Source organism: Galleria mellonella, unplaced genomic scaffold, assembly GCF_026898425.1.
Source record: "Galleria mellonella isolate WM207_F2 unplaced genomic scaffold, CSIRO_AGI_GalMel_v1 utg133, whole genome shotgun sequence".
In the NCBI taxonomy this organism is placed as follows: domain Eukaryota; kingdom Metazoa; phylum Arthropoda; class Insecta; order Lepidoptera; family Pyralidae; genus Galleria; species Galleria mellonella.
Window position 1 is genome coordinate 1381372 of NW_026441990.1, and position 22007 is coordinate 1403378.

The 22007-nt window shown below is 31.3% G+C and overlaps 2 protein-coding genes and 1 long non-coding RNA gene across 5 annotated transcripts in view; 2 read left to right on the plus strand and 1 right to left on the minus strand.

Moving 5' to 3' along the window:
* Positions 1-10909, minus strand: part of LOC128202536 (uncharacterized) — an 81149-nt gene extending 70240 nt beyond the window's left edge. For all 3 annotated transcript variants that reach the window (XR_008253841.1, XR_008253842.1, XR_008253840.1), the window contains exon 1: positions 10408-10909. This is a non-coding gene — a long non-coding RNA (uncharacterized LOC128202536). The remainder of the gene's footprint in view (positions 1-10407) is intronic.
* Positions 1370-5565, plus strand: LOC128202534 (uncharacterized). The gene is made up of 2 exons (XM_052903235.1): positions 1370-2910; positions 3435-5565. The coding sequence occupies exon 2, from the start codon at positions 3440-3442 to the stop codon at positions 5309-5311; it is 1872 nt and encodes a 623-aa protein (XP_052759195.1). The 5' UTR covers positions 1370-2910; positions 3435-3439; the 3' UTR covers positions 5312-5565.
* LOC113511317 (ras-responsive element-binding protein 1) overlaps positions 8501-22007 on the plus strand; it is a 31107-nt gene continuing 17600 nt past the window's right edge. The window contains exons 1-2 of the mRNA XM_026894943.3: positions 8501-8964; positions 18110-18195. Coding sequence (XP_026750744.1) covers positions 18138-18195 — 58 coding nt within the window. The 5' untranslated portion in view covers positions 8501-8964; positions 18110-18137. The remainder of the gene's footprint in view (positions 8965-18109; positions 18196-22007) is intronic.

Below are 22007 nucleotides of genomic sequence, written 5' to 3' on the forward strand. Positions count from 1 at the left end.
TGTACTGTTCAAGTATTACTACTTGAAAGATTTCTCGGATAAAATCACAGAAAGGATGATAATATCATTGTAATACTTAAGATAAAATGCTCATAACACACTTGAAATCACCATTGGAGATATACAAGAGAGTTTACATCTTATTAACAATTACAGACGTAGAATATTGTAGAATAAAGATAAATAATATTTTTAATGATACTGGATATATAATCTTTTAAAATTGTTTTTCCCCTTGAACAAAAGATCAGTGTTATCTCGCCAGCATGATATCGAGCATCGATTAATGTCAGGGAGATAGATAATAGCGAAGTTTGTACCTATAAGATTTGTCTTTATTTACTTCAGTGTTTTAAGTGAATAAACAACTTATAACATTATTACTATGTTTAAAAGTCTATATCATTGAAATAAAGACGTTTTCTAACCAATAAATCTGACAGTTCACAATTACTGTCGTATAATTGCGTCAAATACTGTGAGGAGAACCGTATGCTCATTTGCCCCCTATGTTATAAATAAATAAATAAATAAAAAAGCTACATTACGAAATATAATCTGCCATAAAATAGATATTCAAAATTTGCAATTCTTAAGACTTGAGTGAATATACGAGAATACTCGTCTATTCGTGGTTTTGTTGACTGATAATTGAATTCCTTTCTCGTGGGTGTCGTGAGAGGAGACTAAGGCAACTTAATGATAAAGGGATAGACAGCATAGACAGTGTGTCTCTTAAAAGATCATCAAAACCTAGCTGCGGTTGCCAATCCGCTTGGCAAGCGTAACTAAAAAAAAATCCAAGGCAAAATCCTTCCAATGGTAAGTTGCCATAGGAAACGGCCCCGTACCTTATGACAGTTTATGGGGGAGATAATGGTTGATATGATGATGATGAATGCAATGGTAACCCCGCTTCTGCTATCGGTACATACTGGCAGGGTACTAGTGAGAAATGACAAGTAAGAATGAATGTATCCTACATTTACCCTATCAGATCGATTTCCACGCGGTCTCCCCTGGACACCACCATGGTTAATTATTAATGAATTGATGGCCATCTGATCTGCCTAATCCTCACCTATAACTCCTCACCGACAGCCCCCCAGCATGTACCTATAACACTGGCAAAATTACCATTTCATCGTCACCCATAAAAAACCCGTCAATAACAGAAGTTGTCTCTCTTCATTTTTAAGATTTCTACGTAAATTCATGGAAAAATAGAATCGATTCAGTTAAAAATAGATCAAATAAGGAAACGCTAACAAAAGCCACGTGTTGAAGGATCGAAGGGCGGTTTGTTTGCTATGCGCTTGACCGATTGCTGGAGGTCAGTCGAGCCGAGATGTATCGGAACTACAGATGGGCAAAGCACCGGGTTTAAACCCGGTGCTTTGGTAAAAACCCAATAAACACCCATAAACTCCCATAATCACCCAAAAAAATAGGTTTTTACGTATTTTTTTGAAAATATGTAAGTAATACCAATAAATTATTTTTATAAATTGTATTGATCAATTCTACAATATTAAATAAAACGTTAACTAATAATATTTCAGGAAATTTTAAAAATCTATATATAATAAAATGAAAGTAATTAATTTTCAGTGTTTTCATGTTGCAGTTGATCAACATGTTGGCCTTTTGCTTCCCGTAGATACTTTAAAATTTCTTCATAACACCTCGTTCGCACACATGGCCGTATATATTTAAATTCTTGAGCCACTAACAGTCCGAAATACTCATTTCTTTTATCCTCTTCTCCATAAATTAAGCATTTAGAACAGTTTGTTTCTTCTTTCAGTAAATTTTCTTTTACTTTATCCTCGTTTTTTTCTTTGTTGCGACGACGCTGGGTAAATCATCTGGACACTGGGTCTCACTATCGCCAAATATATTTGGAGATCGGCTTCGGCTACGGCTTGGCAGACATTTTTTTCTTTCTACAATTTTAAATTAAATTTATTAGAATAAATGCTTCGAACACACGCGATCTAAGTACCTTTTGTGTTTATTATACCTTACCTACCTAGGTATAAAAAGAGTACTTACGTAGATTTTCTTTTATTAACTGTTTTATACGAAGATCTTGATCTCTCAAATTAGCATCCATTTTACTTCCAGTGATTATCAACTAAATTAATAATCCACAAAGTATTAAATAACGTTTTTATGAAATATTTAGCACAAAAACAATACCCTTTAAATATCGATCGTCAGTAACTGTGGCTGACTTACCTATATTCTAGCAAGCAGGACTGCCAGATGTGAAGGGGAAATCCCCAATAAATTGTTGCATGTGACTGATGATGTGAGCATGTTCGTTTCATAATAAAAATGTTGCCAGGTAACCAAAAAGTCGTATGTTTTTGTGCGAATTACGATCATAATCTTTACGATCGTACATTAAAAAATAGACAAATAATAGTATGAGTACGATTTAAATCGTATATCTGTCAACCCTGCTAGCAAGACAGCGACAAAATCACGTTGCATAACAATGTAGCCCAAGCTTATATCTTATGAAATATACGGAAGAGATACGGACTTAGAAAAAACAGAAATGTTGTTCTTTGTGGAAGTCATTGATGAAATTCTATGTATTTTAGCCCGCAAACTTTCTTCAAACAAAAACAGCGCCATCTAGTATCGAGTTCTGTAATTATCTCTTTGTTTATGGATTTGAAGTAAGACCGCCACGCATGCAATACATTATGACTGGGGATTCCCCTATTCGTCGACGCTGAATATGAGGCGACGACAATCACTGTCAAACGTGTTCACTATTACTCTGACTCTGGTAACGTGACTTCCTGGTAACGTGTTAGGTAGGAAAAGCAGTAAAAAAGTGCATATTAAGGGAGCAGATTTGAAATAATATTTATACTTAACAAGAAATAATTAAAGGTAAGTGGATTTTTGAATGATACAATTATATCATGATCACTTAACAATTTTAACTTAAAATTAGATGTATTATTACAAGCTTTTATTTAGCTTGCGTTATGTAAATAAAAGTATGTAGGTATGTTCGTATGTTGATGCAATTATCCTCAATCCTCAACCGACTGGGATAAAATTTTCCATACACGTTTATTTTGGATGATAGTGCATAGTTAGCTGAGAGTCGTCATTGGATAATAATGGTGGATAGCCTAAGATGTGTACTAGATATTTATTTTTAACATAATATGCGTAAGTACCTAATCGAATTAAAGAAGTTGCTGAGAAAAATACAGAACAATACGATAATAAACTAGCGTCTGCGTTTAATCCTCCGAGGAGATGTAATTTTACAAAGGTTTTTTGTATTTATTTTATTATTTTTTTAATAAATTTATTGTAAATAACAAGAAATAATCATTGTAAAAAAATAGGCACTCTATTGTTGAATTTTCGTCAGACCAACTAATCATCGTTCATTTTTTTAGGTTCAATGGGGAGACCTAAAGATTTACGCATATGGGAGCACTACCGTACTTTACCAAACAAGTCTGTTTCTTGCAAGCTTTGTAATAAGGTCTACAAATTCAGTAATGCTGCCAAAATGCTTCAACATCTTATCACTTGTCCAAAATCTCCAGAAACATTAAAAGACTCTATGAAACTTATAAAAGATAGCTCGTCCAAAACCAAAATGTCTGGACTGTCAGAGATAGAGACAAATGATTCTTTTATAAGCCCCTCGTCGTCTGCTAACACTACAATAAATGCTGAGTTTCAAGACACCGATGATCATATAAAAACAGAATTAGCGAGAGCTATATTTGTAACAGGGACGCCATTATCGATGGTGCAACATCCTTTATGGATACAATTTTTCGAAAAATTGCAACCAAAATTTAAAATACCTTCACGTAAAGCTTTAGCGACAAAATACTTAGATAAAATATATAGAGAAATGCGTTTTGAGTTAAATGAGGAACTAAATGCTTGTAGTTACTTACACCTTCAGTGCGATGGCTGGTCTAATTTAAGAAATGAAGGAATAATAAACTTTCTTATATCAAAACCTCAACCTGCATACGTTAAAAGTTTGAATACAGAAAGTAATCCTCACACTAGTGAATACCTTAGCCAAGAAGTTGAAAAAGTAATGAAAGTGTATGGAGCAAATAAGTTTCTTGTACTTATTGGCGATAACGCTAGAAATATACAAAAGGCATTCGAATTAACAAAACTCAAATATCCACATGTTGTTCCTCTCGGTTGCTGTGCACATATCCTTAACTTGTTGTGCCAAGATATTGTAAAGATACAAGAAGTAACTGTGTTTATTATGCAAGCCATAAATATAATAAAAACTGTTAAAAGGAGTCAACGATTAAGTTCCTTGTTGATAAAATCAAGGCAGGGTGAAGATTCTACACAAACACTAAAATTGCCTTGTGCTACAAGATGGGGAAGTCATGTTACTTCGTTAAAAAGTTTGAAAGCAAATAAGATAGCTTTGCAAATATTAACAGTTAGAGAAGATGTGGTAATTTCAAGAGATATTAAAGATTTAATTCTAAGTGATGATTTCTGGACGAAGACAGGGGAATGTATAAGTATTTTGGAACCAGTCACTGAAAGCATATTTTACTTAGAGAGCGACCAGAATCGTTTGCATCGCACATACATTACATTTAGAGATGTACAAGCTAAGATACGTTTTGCATTAAATGAGATTTCGACATTGAGCGAAGAAAGCAAACAGCAGATTCTAACATCAGTATCTTCAAGATGCAATATGGCAATGAGGCCAATACATTTTGCAGCATATATTCTAGACCCCAGGACTCTAGGAGTCGAACTTACTCAAGAGGAAGAACTTAAGGGTATGGAGTTTATCTACAATTTAAGCCAACACTTAAGTTTGTCAAATGTAATGGCAGATTTGGCGTGTTATAAAGCTAAAGAAAACTTTTGGGCCAGAGGATTTGTATGGAGCTCATTAGATAGCATTGAGCCCCTAATATGGTGGAAAGGTATTTGTGGTTCCACTGAGTTAAGCAAAGTAGCGATTCGTATTCTATCAGCTCCCTGTACTTCGGCAGCCACTGAGCGTTCCTTTAGTATCCAAGGCTACATACATAATAACAAAAGAAATCGACTTACAACTGAAAGAACTGAAAAAATTTCATTCATTTGTTATAACTGGAATCTTAAACATAAAGCTGAATGCGAGGACATTCAGTTTAATGAAGAAAATACCTTAGAAGCTTTCATTGAGCAAGTAAATGAACATAACAGTTTAGACGAAATAGAGCCTATCGAACCTATACAATTCATCGCTTGTAATAACTCTGAATCTGACAGTGATTGACTGTAGTTTTACATTTTACTTTCATCTCTTTCTTAATAAACTCAAAATCAAATTAAAAGTTTTTTATTCTGTAGGCTGCATAATAATATTGTCTATGTCCAGTATAGTGGACGTCTTGCGGCTGAGATGACGATGATGAAGTACAAAATCATAAACACCCAAAAATTTGGGTGTTTATGGGGTTTAAACCCAATAAACCCAAAACACCCGGTTTTTACCCACCAGACTTTAAACCCACCCAGGTGGATTGCCCATCTCTAATCGGAACGCAGATAAAATGTGTAACCGATTTTATCCGACGTGGAATTATTATTATTATTTTATTTTGAATATAACGAATGAATGAAAACTCTTTAAAGATTAACAATATGTATACAAACAAAATGAATACTTAATTTTATAAACTTCATTACATGAAAGCAAGATAAAGAGGTAACAATACAGCCTTAATGCTAAATAGCGATTTCTTCCAGGCAACCATAAGATGGAAAGGAATAATTAAAATTTTGTCTAGTCAAGGCGTAATAGAAAAGTAATAAGACTAAAAAAGGGAGATAAAAAAAAAGGCTTCATATAATTTTTATATGTGTTCTAAGTTGCATAAAAAAAATACTGCGGCACGTTCAGTTATTAAATAGTATGAGAGACTCGAAACTTTTTGCCATTTTCAATACAGTTCATAAACGCAGTAGTTCTCAATTCGGTTGTATATTTTATGTTTGTTGCCTCATTAACTTCGTCAGTTCAAAACCGATTTCGATTTTTTTTTTTTTTATCTGAAAGAATACACTTACAGATTGGTCTCATAGAAATTTTAACAAAATCAGTTCAATTGTTTAGTTTTTAGATCACAATAACTGGTTTTGTCACAATTGATATATTTTTTTTAAGACAAAATCTTTAATTGTTAAATTTTTGATTCACTTAATTTCTGTTCTAATATAATTGCATAGGCAATTATTTAACGTCTTATTCATAAAGACGTCGAACCTCTCATAAACCCATTTCAGCTATTGAACTCTTGAGCTTTTGTCTCTTTCTTTTGTACTAAATTCCTAATTTGAAAGAAAGTGACAAAACAGTGTAATAGTTTGTTGGAGGTTTTAGTTTTTATGACTAAGGGCGTTAGTTTCTCATATACCTAACAAATGTTAAGTTTATTCTTGCACTTTATATCTCGTTATTGTTATCTGTGTATTTTAACACTAATTGGTTGCCTTGTATTTGCGTAGTCATGGAAATGGGGCACTGGTGACTTGTAACACAGGTTCCTCGAAACCTACCGCAAGCACCAGTCTTTCACAAAATTGGTGTTCACATCAAATTGTACCTCAAGTTGTCACTTTATACTACCTTTTGTGAAGAGAAAATAAACCATTCATTCATTCATTCATTCAAACAACTTCGATGTCATTCTGTATAATAATTATTAAATCCATAATTATCCATTATCGTTCATTAAGTAACATTCCTAAGGTCATATAGGTCGCCTCCGCATCGAAAATCCAACAATGCATCATCATTACCATTATTACTACCATTACCATCGAACAATACATATTTCTTGGGGGGAAAGGGATTGTTAGCAATAGAGTTTGACAGCCCCATTGCTAGCAATATGCTCTATTAGGTCGACCTCCACGTGGTTCCCCCTGGAAACCATCGTGAACAATTCTTGTTGAATTCGTCACGATGGGCTAACTGACCTGCTTCATACTCACCTATCATCCTTCACTGGTGCCCCGCCGGTGTATGCCGATAGCGCGGGCGAGGTTATCATTCCATTATCAACCATTTATGTGGTTAATGAGTAGTTTCTATTCAAATTCAGGTACATTAGGGATAATTTGTATAATTATATTTATAACTGATAACGTAAGTATCTTGTTTATTGTTAATAGATAACATTGGCAACAATAAAATGGAACTGATGAATGATGGTAGATGGAAATATTTTTAAATATTTCCATTAAATCATGTAACTTAACATAGAAATTACAAAAATACATTCTTACGTCTGGTTATGATTATAATTAAAAGAATTTTATCTACATATTTAAAAAAAAAATGTTTTTCATTGTTTGTTGTTTCTTAGTACTAATAAATAGGGCCAAAAAATAATAAATATATAATAATAAGTACTTTTTTTTAATGGGTGATAATGGAATTGTAAGCCAGCCTGCGCTATCGGTATACACTGGCAGGACACCAGTGAAAGATAATCAATGACTATGAAGCAGGTCAGTTAGCCCATCGTGACGAATTCAACAAGAATTGTTCACGATGGTTTCCAGGAGGGACCACGTGGAGGTCGACCTAATAGGGTATATTAACAATCTCTTTCCCCCTAAATAAGTACTAATACTATAGTGTTTCCACTTCTTATTGTACCTACGCACATTGCGCGCTGGTAATCAATGCTCCTTTCAACTCAAGTTTTGCTGGAAGAGAATTCTAGCAGAGTCAAGCTCGCCTATTGTAATCTTAATTTAATTTAGACTTTAACTATGTAATTTTTGTGTACAATAAAGTATATGTAAATAAATAAAAAGTTCCGAATTAAAATCCGAATTTTGGACTCAATTTCATGTTTTTTTTTTTTTATATCGAAATCAGTCCAGAGTTTAACATTTGGTTCGTCAAAAATACTACCATAAAAGTCCAAAGGAACAATATTTTAATATTTATTTTAAACGATATGTATCGTGTCATCAATCATTATATCAATCAACATCAAATTTGTGTTTCGTTTGGCCGCGAAATTTTGGAAAACATTTTATAGTAGACACTCTGATACATTTACCGACACGTAACGTTTGACATGTCCATTACACATTTTGTGTGTTCATTTCAATGTGGCAGGCAACGATCATGCTGCAGTCTTTAGTTTAATAGAATTTGTTAATGGTGTTGTCAATCAACGGAAAGTTGAATATTTTAATCGACATAAACTACAAGCGATTATTAGATTTAAACTCATAACATTAAAGGTATATATAGTCTAGGTGATAAAAGTACAGGGGCAGGTCTAGGCAGTAAGTAAAATAATAAAATTAACATTCATAGATTATGTTTTATAATGAGAAGTGAAACGAAAAACTTATTTAACGATAAGAAGCATTATTTGCCGCGACTCGCCACCATTTGATTGTGTTAATCAAAGATAACGCGCGCCAAATCGACCCGATAAACGGAACCATCGGTTAGGGCATCTCCACATTATCCTATTGCTTCTCAACAATGATCCACCTGAATCGCCGCCGTTGGACATTCTGCAGCGCAACGAACAAATCTATCCGTCCCGCTCGCTCGCGTCCCGCGCAAGATGCGCCCTCCTTCTCCGCGCGCCCCGCCAGCCGACCAATAGCGGCCATCTTTTGCTCCCCCGAGAGCAAGCGACAGTGCGTTCTCTCATCACATAAGCACAAAGAGACGCGATCTCGCCGCGTGAGGTTGTCGCCCGCTCCGGGAGACGTGAGTTCTACGCAACCCGCAACGTCAATATTTATAGTGCCTTCAAACTTTTAAGTGTTTTAAGACTGTAAATTCTGTGCTCAAATAATTATAGTGTTTTGTGAGAGACTGGAGTTGGTGAATGAACATTTTCTCAATATCGAACGTCTTCAGATAGCGCGAAAATTATTCACGATTGGGTAAGTACAAATTCGATTGATGAACTGAACGGTGCAAATTGGCGATATGTGATCGTTGGTGTCATTGTCTTTTATCGGATCCCCTAGCTGTGCCTTAGTAGTAACTAGTTGGCCGAGCCGTACAATATTACCCACGTCCGTACGACGTATATTGACCCTTACCGCATCCGCGCCGTATTTTTGCGCAAAACGCTAGCTTTTTTCCCCTTTTTATTTTTTTATTTGTTGTGATATTATTTTTAACGTATTATTATTTATTTATATTTATTATTTTATTTATAACATTTAATTTAATTACGTTCGTCGGTACAACTTTTACGAATTAAAATTTAATTCAAATTGGATGCCTAATCAATAAGTTTATGCGTCTTTCATTTACAATATTCGTATTCAATTTTACAATGATTTGTTCTGTAAAATAAATTAATTAAAAAAGTAAATATTTAATATTCTTTTTAATAAAATTAAAAAATATATATAGCGAATTATTATTCTCAGTTAGAATTTATAGCATCTATTTATTTTTATAAATATATACAAGTACTTATTAAATATAAAATGTATTTTTAATATTATTTAATTAAATAATTCATTTAAAACAACTGCAAATTTTGTTTTTATGAAATTAAAATAGATAAGTAATATTTATATTATTGAAATACCTTAACAATTAAATATTTAATATTGTTTAATAAATTATTACTACCTAAATTACAAAAAAAAACGGTCCTAATTAAAAACTTTTCCGTTTCGAAGTCGGTTAAAATATTTATTTTATATTTCCGTGTAATTGTGTCATTACATTTACTTTTATTTAAATAGTTCTAATTTTCATTCCACGAATAAATCACACTAAGTGCTAATTTTGAATTTGTTTTACATTTAAAATTATAAATAAATGAATTGCCCGTCACAACTTATAATAAAAAAAAACCTATTGGGTATTATAATTATTTAATTTTGCACCTAAAATGCAAGTTATATCTAAAATATTTTAATCTTTACAATTTGTTGCAATCACTTACACAATTAAACTAATTATGGAACGCTAATGATATTAATTAGCTAATTATGTGCATGACTCACCTGTGAGACACCTAATTGATTTGAAATGGAATACCAATGGCGAAATTCCTAGTGAAAATGTATTCCGAAAATCTAATAATATTTAAACACCTACCTTTGCACATTTCTAAAATACTAATAACATGTTTTTGTTGTTTCTTACTTATTTAATTGACTTAATTATTACTGGACTGTTTTTAACAAAATTTCTGTAAGTATATAATTTATCCTTACAGATAAAAAAATAATTTTCCAAATCGGTTTAGAACTGACGGATTAATGAGGTAACAGACATAAAAAAAAATACAACCGAAATGAGAATTTATTACTTTTTGAAGTCGATTAAAAAGTAATTAGTATTTATGCTTGTGTACTTACCCAACAATATTTGTTTCAAAAATTTGTTGCTTGGAAAAAATACTTGTTTGGAATGAGTCCGTCATCCTATTATTTATTTCTCTCGAAAATAAAAATACAGACCAATTGAAAAACCCCTTGTTTAAAAAGTAAAATATATATATATTCATTTCATGCCCGAAATAAGATTAAATAAATGACTATTATCATTGCATAATTAATTTAAATTTACAAAAACAAAAAATAAAAGGAAAAAGAATAAGTATATAGATTAATTTAATTAAACGACTTTTAATGACAGTGTACATTTAAATCCATGCAATCGTCTGCTTAATTAAACAAATTAAAGTGCGCTAATGTTTATAATTAACTAATAATCTAGAATACCTACAAGATAATTGAAATGGAACGGAATACCGATGACGAAATTAATTCTTAGAGTAAGCGAGTAAGAGGTATAACTTAAAAAATCTTATAAGATCATAATTAGACGCGATCATAAAGTACTTACTAACAAAAATAATATAATTTTTACATGACTAGAATAGATAAGTAGGGTAGGAATGTAGTAATATATTATTTTGCAATGTTTCAACTAGCCATAATTAATCACGCTCTAGATAACAACTTTATTTCAATATTAGTCGTTAAAAATACAAAATTCACAACTTTATTACAATTATAAATATAAATGTACCTTTTGAATACTAGAAAAATAAATTACACTTTATTAAGTAGGTACACTCTACTACAATGTTTATTTAGAGAATAATAAACAGCAAAACTGACTATTTTTAATTTTTGTTAAACACGTATGTCCATAATTTAATTAATTTAATATAATAATAGATATATTAATTATATAGAACAACTATATAATAATTATGTTAATAATAAAATAAAATTGTATGAAATAATAATGAAATAAATTAAAAAAGATTATATAATATCGATAATACAAAAATGTTATAAGAACAAATACAAAAATTTTACATACAGTCCCACCCTCTATGATTTGGTTTTTATTTTTTTGATTCCTAAATAGGAAAGTAATTCAAAGTTAAGTCTACCATATATTCTTAAACAAATTGAGTGCAAATTTAATTTTCTATTTTTAATAGATATTTAAAAAGATTTATCGAACTTCTTTATATTGATTCGGTTTCGATCGTAGCCTATCACTAAACATTGCAAAAATTAAAAAAAAAACTCTTATATCAAAAAGCTACCTATAAAATTTTCTTCAAAAAAAATACATTATTTTATCTATGCGTATAATGTACCAATTATGTACATGTATACATAAATTATAATTACATCAAGTAAACTAACCACTGACTAAACAGAGCGATAAAATCTGATCGCATCTTGAAATTGAGACATTTAACATCATATCTCGTAATACAGATATGCGTTGAGTGTAATGCTCTTCGTCTTGAGAAAAACAACCATTATTACTCTGTAATTATAGATATAAAAAAAATCTAGATTCACTTCACCATTTAAATATTATAGTTAGAAAAGAAATAAGTAGATATATTATAGGACAGGATTGAAATAAAATTGATTATTTACATCACATTTTAACAAAAAAAAAATGCGTGATATTTTAATAATTCGAGTATAATAATGATTAGACATGTTTTGTTATAAATATCACTGGATGCTAAAAAAAAGAATGCATGAGTTATATTTATAGTGGTGATTTTTTTAATCTCATGATTGTGTATCTTGGGTTTTTTGTACATCAATTTTATATCCAATCAATTTATCGGTTATTATAAAAAAGATATTGATTGTGCCAAGATAGCCTCTTCAAGTTAAGATGTTGTTGCAAGTTTGTAACTCGTCTGATAACATTTGATCAAACATTGGACGCGACTTGACGGGAATATATCTTTTTGATCCATATTTATGCTTTTAAATCGTCATAAAGTGAAGGTAAAAATAGGTAATATTCGAATGCGTGTTCAAGATCATGTTATGAGCGATTCGATTCCGTGCGAGCAAAAATAAATTGCTCATTTTACTACTTCCCTGTCATTGGCGCTTTATGCTTTTAGATTCCTTTCCTTACAAATATTTTACGCTGTCAAATACATATACGAATCTATATAATCTATATCTATAGAAGAAAGAGATGGCAAAAATGCATAGATAACAACGGTGCATACTTTGATTAATTAAATATATTTTACGAATATATTTTTAGATAACGTCCATTTAACATATACGTATTCGACGTAATGATTTAATCACAATTCTGTTACGTCAGAAGTCACTTTGCTAAATACTGAATAAAATTTATCCATTTGGAACTAAAGGCAAACGTCTAATTAGAAAATTAATTCCGTCTACATACGGCATTTAAAATTAATAAGTTTTATATTTATATCGAAATTCCGGTTTTATTTCCTAATATACTAAAAAAATATTTACAAGGTCCTATCATAAGCGTAATAAAGTCCTTCCTTTAGTTCCTTATTCTTGTGGTCCTATAAGAAAGAAAACAAGAAATAAATTATGTCTCTTACAAGACTATATTAGGTATGTCAATATCATTAGTAACTTATAATTAACTGACGACAAATAAAGAACTTTAAAAAACATAATACTATTTAGCCTACTTATAATAAATTTTCAATTTATGCAAGGTTTTCAATAAATATCTTCTGTTCCATCCTAAGGTACATCACGGTTTCAAAAGGGAAGGGAAAATGTCGCCAAATCTAAAACAATTATGTAACTTTTGGGTTTACTTGCATATTGCAAAATGCAGCCAAAATTTTAACATTCAACTGACTTAAAAAAAAAAAAAGGTTTTCAATTCAGTTGTATTTTTTATGGTTATCGTGTCATAACTCCATCAGTTATAAATCAATTTGGATAATTCTTTTTCTATCCGAAATGATATACTTCCAGATTGGTCCCATAGGTGTTTTGTCAAAATCGGTTCAACAGTTTAGTTTTTAAATCAAAATAACTGGAAGATGTTACCCAAACGAAAGCAGAAACTTCTTATTCATAAAAACCTTCCAAAAATCCATTTTAACTATTATATTCATTGTTGTGTCACTTTTAAATTGGAAATTTAACTAAAAAACAGAGAAAACATTTAATTACACTATCGGGACTTAAGGCAATGAAAACTTTTTGTACGTATATAGGACCTGCTTCTTATTGCCGACGTTTTTTTTTATTAGACAAAACAATTCAATAGCTAAAATAGGTTTATAGTTTTGTGTTTTTATAAATACCCCCTTATTTATTTCCTTGCAGAGCAAAATGTAACAAAACACACGAGTTAAACCCGTTGAAATCGTTTCTAACTATCAATAAGTTTGCATTTTACTTACAAGGAGAACATAAACACCCATAAACCTCATTCATACATTCTCTGGTAATAAAAGGAAACCGCTAAACTTATCAGTAAACGCTTAGATAAGTAATATTATATTTCATTTCTTATAAATATTTAATGTAGTAGGTAATAAAGACACCGACGCGGCGAAGTAAGCTTTTGTTAATAATACCATTCAGTTTACCTGGCTACTGATATTTTCAACCGACTTCAAGAAAAAGATGATTTTCAATTCGGTCGTCTTATTTTTTATATTTATTACCTCATAACTTCGTTAGTTCTAAACGGATTGTGAAATTCTATATGATCCGAAAGAATATATACTCATATAGATCGGTCCCATAGAAATTTTATTAAAAACGGTTTTTAAAACAGATATAGCATATTGTATGCTACAGTCAAATGAGTTCAATTCGTAGTTTTCTAGTAAGAAACTCCGCTATTCTCACCTCACCCAGAAAAAAAAAACTTGTAAATAAGACATGGTAATAACAGTGGAAACCGATACATTTATCAGTCGTCTAGATAACGTGGCCTCACAGCAGACCTGCGCAGGCGCAGGAGACTTCCTTTTTGCAACATCCGTTACTTTGAGTAATTCTCTAAATAGTTTACACGACTTACTTACCGTTATTGTTTTAAATAATGTCGGAAATCGAATAATTGTAGTAAAACTCTCGAAAGTATTGCTAGAATAAATATATATCGATAATTGACAATAACGTAAAAAATAAACAAGTAATGTTACATTTATACTATATTAGTTTCCGCCCGCGGCTTCGTCCGCTGGAACAGACCGGGATATGTTTACTGACCGGGATAAAAAGTAGCCTCATAATCTTCTCCATCCCATATTATTATTTATTATTATTATTATTTCTCACCACAAACAATTTAGGACTTAATATCTATAACTTGCAAAACATTTTAACAATATTGTTAATATAGTATGTTTATACTAAATTTCATAATCAAGTTAAGTTATTAAGGTGCTATAGTATGTAGGTAGGTAACCGTTTGGCTAGTTGACAAACAAACACATTTTTACATTTGTAATATTAGTAAGAATAAGTTTAATTTTTGCAAAATTCAGAGCAATGAAAGTTCAGTCGATCGAAAGATTTCAAGATCCAGTCTCAACGTATAGATTCAGTTCCAATATTCACAGACTGTGAAATTTTTCCAATCCATGTGATTTGATCTTACGAAATTTATTGTCACTTGCTTTGTATTGTATTGTACCAGAGGGAGATTTTGTACAAAAGTCGATTGCTTGGGTACCTCTGTCCCATTCGTGTTTCTACCGTGAAGCAGTTGTGTTTGCATGGCTGTGTTTCGGTTTGAAGGGTGGGATATGGCGTGAATTTACAGGGTACAGAGGAATAACACCTGAGTCATCAGGAATGGCAACGCATGGGTGGTATCATGGGCGAAACAGTACACTCTGTTATGTCCTGCATTGCTCATGTCTATAGGCGTCTGTTATCACTTTCCATCAGGTGGACCGTCAGCTTGTTTGCCATTCTAAATTGTATAAAAAAAAAATTTATAAATGCAAGCTTATTTATAACGAAGAACAGATTAAAAATCTTTACATCAGAGGGCACTACTCAAACACGAGTATCCAGTTTTGTTTTCCACCTCAAGTGGTGACTAATAAAACAAAACACATTACTACACTAATGCAAAGTAAGTAAATGACGCCGTTAATTCCATATCGTGGCCACATAATATTTACAGAAGAAAAAAAACTCGAGACAAGGAGCAATCACTTAGTGACGTAGTTCGCATATTGCACACAATAAAGTGCGACTCTATGTACACATATTGTATATAACTGCATACGGAGTGCATACCAAGAGTACAGGTTATTAGCACTCATTGTCTGGACTATAATAGGCCGTGAGCGCACGCGCGTATGGTCGCGAGCCGGTTAGGGTGGCCATAAATAATGGATTTAAAAATAGGCATTGTATTTATACTGAGCGATGTGAGATTTAAAATTTCTTTATTAGACAATTTATTGGTTAACCAATACAAAGGTTATTGGTTCGAGAAAATAATTTAGATTTTTTATAAAATTTAGAATTTAGAAAATTACAATTTAGAAAACAAAGTTGTCAGGTCATCCAATGGAAAGTGATAACTCTCGCCTATAAATAAGAATTAAGTATCATAAACTTCATTAGTACTCGTACACTAACATGGCCGTAGTTATTTCTTATGTTACATAGTATAAGAACAAACCTAAATTGTTAAACTTAATTTGTTTTTCTAAGTTTGGCCCAATAAGTAAATAATATTAACGCCAAGATAAATAAACAAGAAATAATATACACAAAACCTTTCCTAAGTATACTAATTGTTTATTTTGTGCATTGTTATTTTAAAAAGATATGCTAAAGTTTGTTCACTAATTATATTAAGCATAGAAAAACAATTTTACACCTAATTAGTGGTTGATGAGTGTTTTAATAATAAATAGGTTTTAGTTGCCGTATCATTTACACATACTTCTAGTTACTGATCTATCCTGTTTAACGTCACGAAACCACATTTTTTACTCATAAGCCATGGACTAAACGCCATTCCGTTGTTTTAGTATGATATATACATATCTGTTTAATTAGTCATGTAACCGATAGGGTTATTGTAACGGAAGAATCAATCCTTTTTAAAATTGAAAAAAAAAGTTGACATTTCGGGATCTGAGATTTAGTTACAATTAAAAATTTATATAAAAATAGAATTATATAAATTAATTAATTCGTTTCGCCCATGATATGCGTTGTTATTTATTAGCCATATCCCACCCTTCAAACCGAAACACAGCCATGCAAACACAAATAATAATTTAATAATAATTAATTCGTTTAGTTATTTATTAGTACTGTATAATAATTTAAAATAATTAATGAGCTTAACAGTGGACCAATATGATCACCTAGGAAACTATGTGAATATGAAAATCAAAAAATAAACACATGAGTTAGCATTATTTCTTTGCCCGACTGTATTTGCGAAGAATATTTATGTTGTACTTTCATTGTCTTTTAATATAACTCACAAAATGTTAACGAATGATAAATGACGTGCTCATTCTCAATGCAAGTAAATAATGTCTCGCGTAGGCGGGTAGTACCTATATAATATATCATTAGATAATTTCATATCATTGATCCAGTAATTTACCCTCACGTTAGTAGCAGGTTTGCTATTTGATTAAGACTGAGGTCATAGAATCGATTTTAGCCGACACCAAAAAGTGGGTCACTTTTATATTTATTATTAGTATCATCATGCCAGTCCATTACGAGTTAGGCAATGAGCTGTATGTCTATGGCTTCTGTTCTTATAGTAATCTCTTATTTCTTCCACTTATATGATTCATTTACCTTAGATGGATATTCCTATAGATTTCAGATCATTATACCGGATTCTAGATCTCCCATAATGCTTACATCTTCCACTACTTCCTCCCCTTCAATTCAGATCCTTAACAGTCACTCTCTAAAAAATATTTTTATTAGTTGTAAATTAATTTGGAGTTTACAATCAGTCCTACATTTAAAATATCAATATCTGGTTTTAATCTCCTAGAATTTAGTGATAATAAGGGACTTTGCTTTTATGTATATATTTTAGAACGTTTCTGAAACAGCCTCAATGACGGATACGTACCAAATGATACCTGACTGATAATTAAGAGATAAGTTGTAGATATAATTTAGGTAGCCCCATTTCTCGTCGATCGGCGATTATACAAAATGGAGGAAACACTGATAACCGATTATGAGTCAATATGCATTCCATTATCACTGTATTTGTTAGAAATTACTTTATTGATAACATACACACGTAGGTACGTTTTATAACATACTCTCAATTAACGATATTATACATCGTTCGATTATATTTAGATTATACAAAAATATTAATTATGATGAAAAAAAAACTGATTATTTTGTTTTTTAGCGTATAATATTTATATTTCTTAATCTGATGTATACACTAAATTAATATAGATGCCTACGTATTTTTTTTTTTTTTTAATTTAATACTACACGTGGCGTTACTCTCGGGAGTAAAAAATTTTTAGGCTGCCTTTGTTTAATAAATGAAGGTCTCTGATGTGGCGTACCGGACAACGACTTTACGTGCCCTTCGATCTACAAAGCAAGTGACAATCATTGTTTTTAAATACTCCAAACAGTAATTTAAAAAAATTGCTTATTTTTATAATTTTTTTAGTGATACATTTAATATATATTGTGATTATTATACACATACCGTATTATTATAAATTTTAAATAAAAAATGGGGAGATTGTTTATTAATAGATTTTTATTTTTTTGTTACCAGGCGTCGACGTGGTCGGACGTCGCGGGCCATGCAGGGCGCCGCTAGCGCCCCCGCGCCTCCCGCGGCCGAGCCGCCATCTTCGCAACGTAAGTATCGACTTATCTTTTACAATTATATCTGCCTCCTAAACAAGGTACAAACGAATCAATCGAAAAAATCGGTTCTATTCACGCTTCCCAATTCTGTATGGTCCAATTCTGATGTGCTATTTCTCTAAACCTATCTAATATTTTAATTTGATGACTTCGCAAAATTACTGTTTTATGGACCATCATAAACTAAAATTATAATCATTTTGACTTTAATCTATTAAAAAATAACTTCATATTAATTCTTGAAATAAAAATTTCAGTGTGATATCAAATTTTAATTTTAGAGATAGATTTAGAGAAATGTCTGGCGCTTTAGAATTGACCTCACTGTCAGTATTAGATATAGATGACTATTTACAATTATTTCAAGTGCTATAACGCTGTTATAGTTAGCTTAAGCGTTGAGTAAAGAATAATCCAGGTCTCGCGATATCAACCAAGCACACAAATAATGATCTTTAATTCATACTAAAATACCAGTACGATATACAAAAAAAAAAAATAGTATAATATGTCCTAAATAGTTACAATGTGATGTCACAATAATGTAGGCCGTTAATAAAAATTTTATTTATTCTTTTCTTCAAAATCTAATGTAGGTAGATAATTTTATTCATTATTTATATAATTGTAGATTCATAAGATTTAATGAATATTTATTAATATAAATTCAATGATAAATAGGAAGAAATATTATGTGACATGGATATTGCTTTTAGAGATAAGAATCATATCGCGTTGCATTATTGTAAGGTGGAAAAACAATGATAAAGGTTCTCCTAATAAGTACAGTCACATGCAATAATTTATAAATATTGTATATTTTTTTATATTTGGCATGTTTAGTAAATAGTAATGACATGAATTTATACAAATTGGTCACTAATAAATATAAAACATAAACCGAAGTAATGAAACCATTACTTATAAAAGTATTTTTATTTCGGTTATATATATAAGTTAAAAAAAAACTACACTGCACTTTAATATACTACCTCACCTTCCAATGATCACGTGTTCGACCTTTATATAGTACCTTCCCATATATCACATTTCATTAAATCAATTCAGCCAATTAACCGTGATTAAAAAGAATCTTAACAAACAAACCTCTTTACAAACTCTTTCATATTTATAATATCAACTACATCCCGTGGCTTCACCCACGTGAATCAGAATATATAATATCCTAATGTACTAAATGAAGAATGTAACGTATCCGTGCACCAAATTTAATTCAAATAATTTCAGTAGTTTTTTTTTACAAACTCACGCTTTTATATAGTAAGTAGTAGAATTGTACATGAGAGTACAAAATTCATATCAAGAGCGATAATAAATTTGCGTAACATCAATGACGTACCTACTATAACTATGCTAGAATAATGTAATCACTAATTGCGTATCATAATGCAACCGATTGCATCTATTAGAAGATATAATTGACGGTTAAAAGTACATTAATTGTTTAGCGTGAGGTCCCAGGTTCGAATTTTAATCAAGATACTAATGATTTTTAGTCAACATTTTTGTTTTATTTTTTAATTATAAAATGTTTATATTTTTCCACATGACTGTACCTACGGATCAGTGGATCTCAATCCTAAAATTAATATTTAACTGTCCTTTTATATAGTTTTAAATACTAGTGTCGAAATTGTGCATATCTATAAAAATGCAAAATAATCAAATTGATCACCAAACACAAACCTCATAATAAAGAATAGTTCGGACATTTAGTCATTATTAGCATTAGAATAGCCTTACCCGTTGAGTAATCTCAGTCACCAAGCAGGAAACTTGACTAAAACTTATACTAAGTTTGAGAACCATTGTTCTTAATATGTCGCTTTTCTCCTTCAGCATCAGGGTAGCTTATTAACCAGGCATAATCATAACTACGTACAATGCAGTCATTTCAGAAAATATACAATAAATTTAATTTTGTATTGAGAAGAGAACGGATAAAAGCTGAGCGCTTCTCCTAAAGATTATAAGGAAACTTGATAAATACAGTCTCTCGATTGACGCATTTGTGACGCAGCCGAGAACTGAATATTGCGGTCCAGTCGCTTACATGGAATACCTACACGTATTTACTATAGTACCGAATTGTGTAATAATAAATAGAAGAATGAAAAATGGCATGCTTGCGACAAGAATCAATGTCGTATACCTAAAACAGCTTTGACTTAGAAGCTACAAGTACTTTGAGGTCCCGTGCGCACATTCTAACTGGCACAATTCGGTCGTCTAATTCTTTTTATTCTTAGTATCATAATTTTATGTATAAATATAATGTATAAATCTAAAGGTATAACTCTTTTTAATACCTAAATTAAGGCCTGTCACACTTTAAAACTGGACATTTTAGTGTAGACTAACTTTTTGCTCGCTACTTCGTACACGTGCATTTTGGAAGTAGGGAAGTCAATGGCATAGCCTACTTTAAGATTAAAGAAGAAACATACACCAATTTTAAGCTAAACCTTCAAGAACACGCAAATGAAAACCGTAACCAATTTGGTCCAGTAGTTTTTCCGTAATGCCAAAACAAACCTATAGACAGACAGACAAAATTTGTTAAAACTATTATTTTAGCACCTATTGCTCTTATTAAAACACCTCACATTAATTGTACAGATGTTGTCATTACAATTTTATTAAATTAGTAAGATGAATGTAATTTTTGAGAAAATTCCATTTACCAGCGAAAATTGAAATATTTGAGACAAACCAACGGAGTCGTTTTGGTAGTACAAGTGGTAACATCACTAACAGAGTAACTGTATAACGTCTAAAAAAATATTCCAAAATTCAAGAAGGGTAAAATTATTCTAAGATCCTATAACTAAATGTCCTGGCTAAAGAACAAAAAACGTTTTCCAAAGAATTCTTGAAATCTTTAAAAACAAAACAATTTTCCTCTACACCGAATGCCATAGACAACTTCCTATTGATCTTTCATTCATCAATGAGTCAATTACAAATTGTGACACTACTTCAAAACAGGACGTGCAATCGATATTGGCAGGGTAATTATGAACGGCCATACGCATCACAACTCGATTCTCCACCGTATGGCGTTATTGTAACCCGAGTGATATGATTGGCACGAGCTGGATCCGACTCCTAAGCATTCTAACGAGCCTCCACAAGTTTTATTGCTGCGTTTAGCTGATAATATTTACGGCTAGGCATCCGGTGTTGCGAAATTATGCTCGGAATTAAGTTATGCAAAATATTCAAGAAAGAGCCTTCAATTTTATATTTCTAAAAATATGTTCCAACGTTTTTGTTTTATTGTTTTTTTTTTTATTATTATTATATTTATTATTCATCTGTCATTGATAGAATGTGTATGCGATAAGTCGAATACGTGACTAATGCTAAGTTTAGCTAGATACATCATTAGCCAAACATCTGTATCAAGTTTGATTGCATATTGAAAATGTTTCATCACACAAATCGATTTCTTAATGGGTATAATGTAATGAAATGATTTACAATACTAACAGGTACCTGACATATCAAGTTATTTCAAAATTTAAACGTAGGCATGTGGACATATTTCATTGTTTGCCCAAATAAATATAGATAAGTAAATATAATCACCGTATGGTCCCGGCATAGACTGGTCCTTCCCCTTTCTTTTCCATAGATGTCGTAATAAGCGACTAAGAGAACTTAACGTTTAAAAGATGGGCAGCAGCGTCCCTCTTAAAACGTCACCACGTCAAGTTACTGAATAGACGAATGTAATGAATAACACAAACGAATGTAAACGATTCAATCGAATATAAATC

Excerpts from the sequence above, each read along its gene's own strand:
- LOC128202534 (XM_052903235.1), top strand. The coding sequence starts at position 3,440 with ATGGGGAGACCTAAAGATTTACGCATATGGGAGCACTACCGTACTTTA.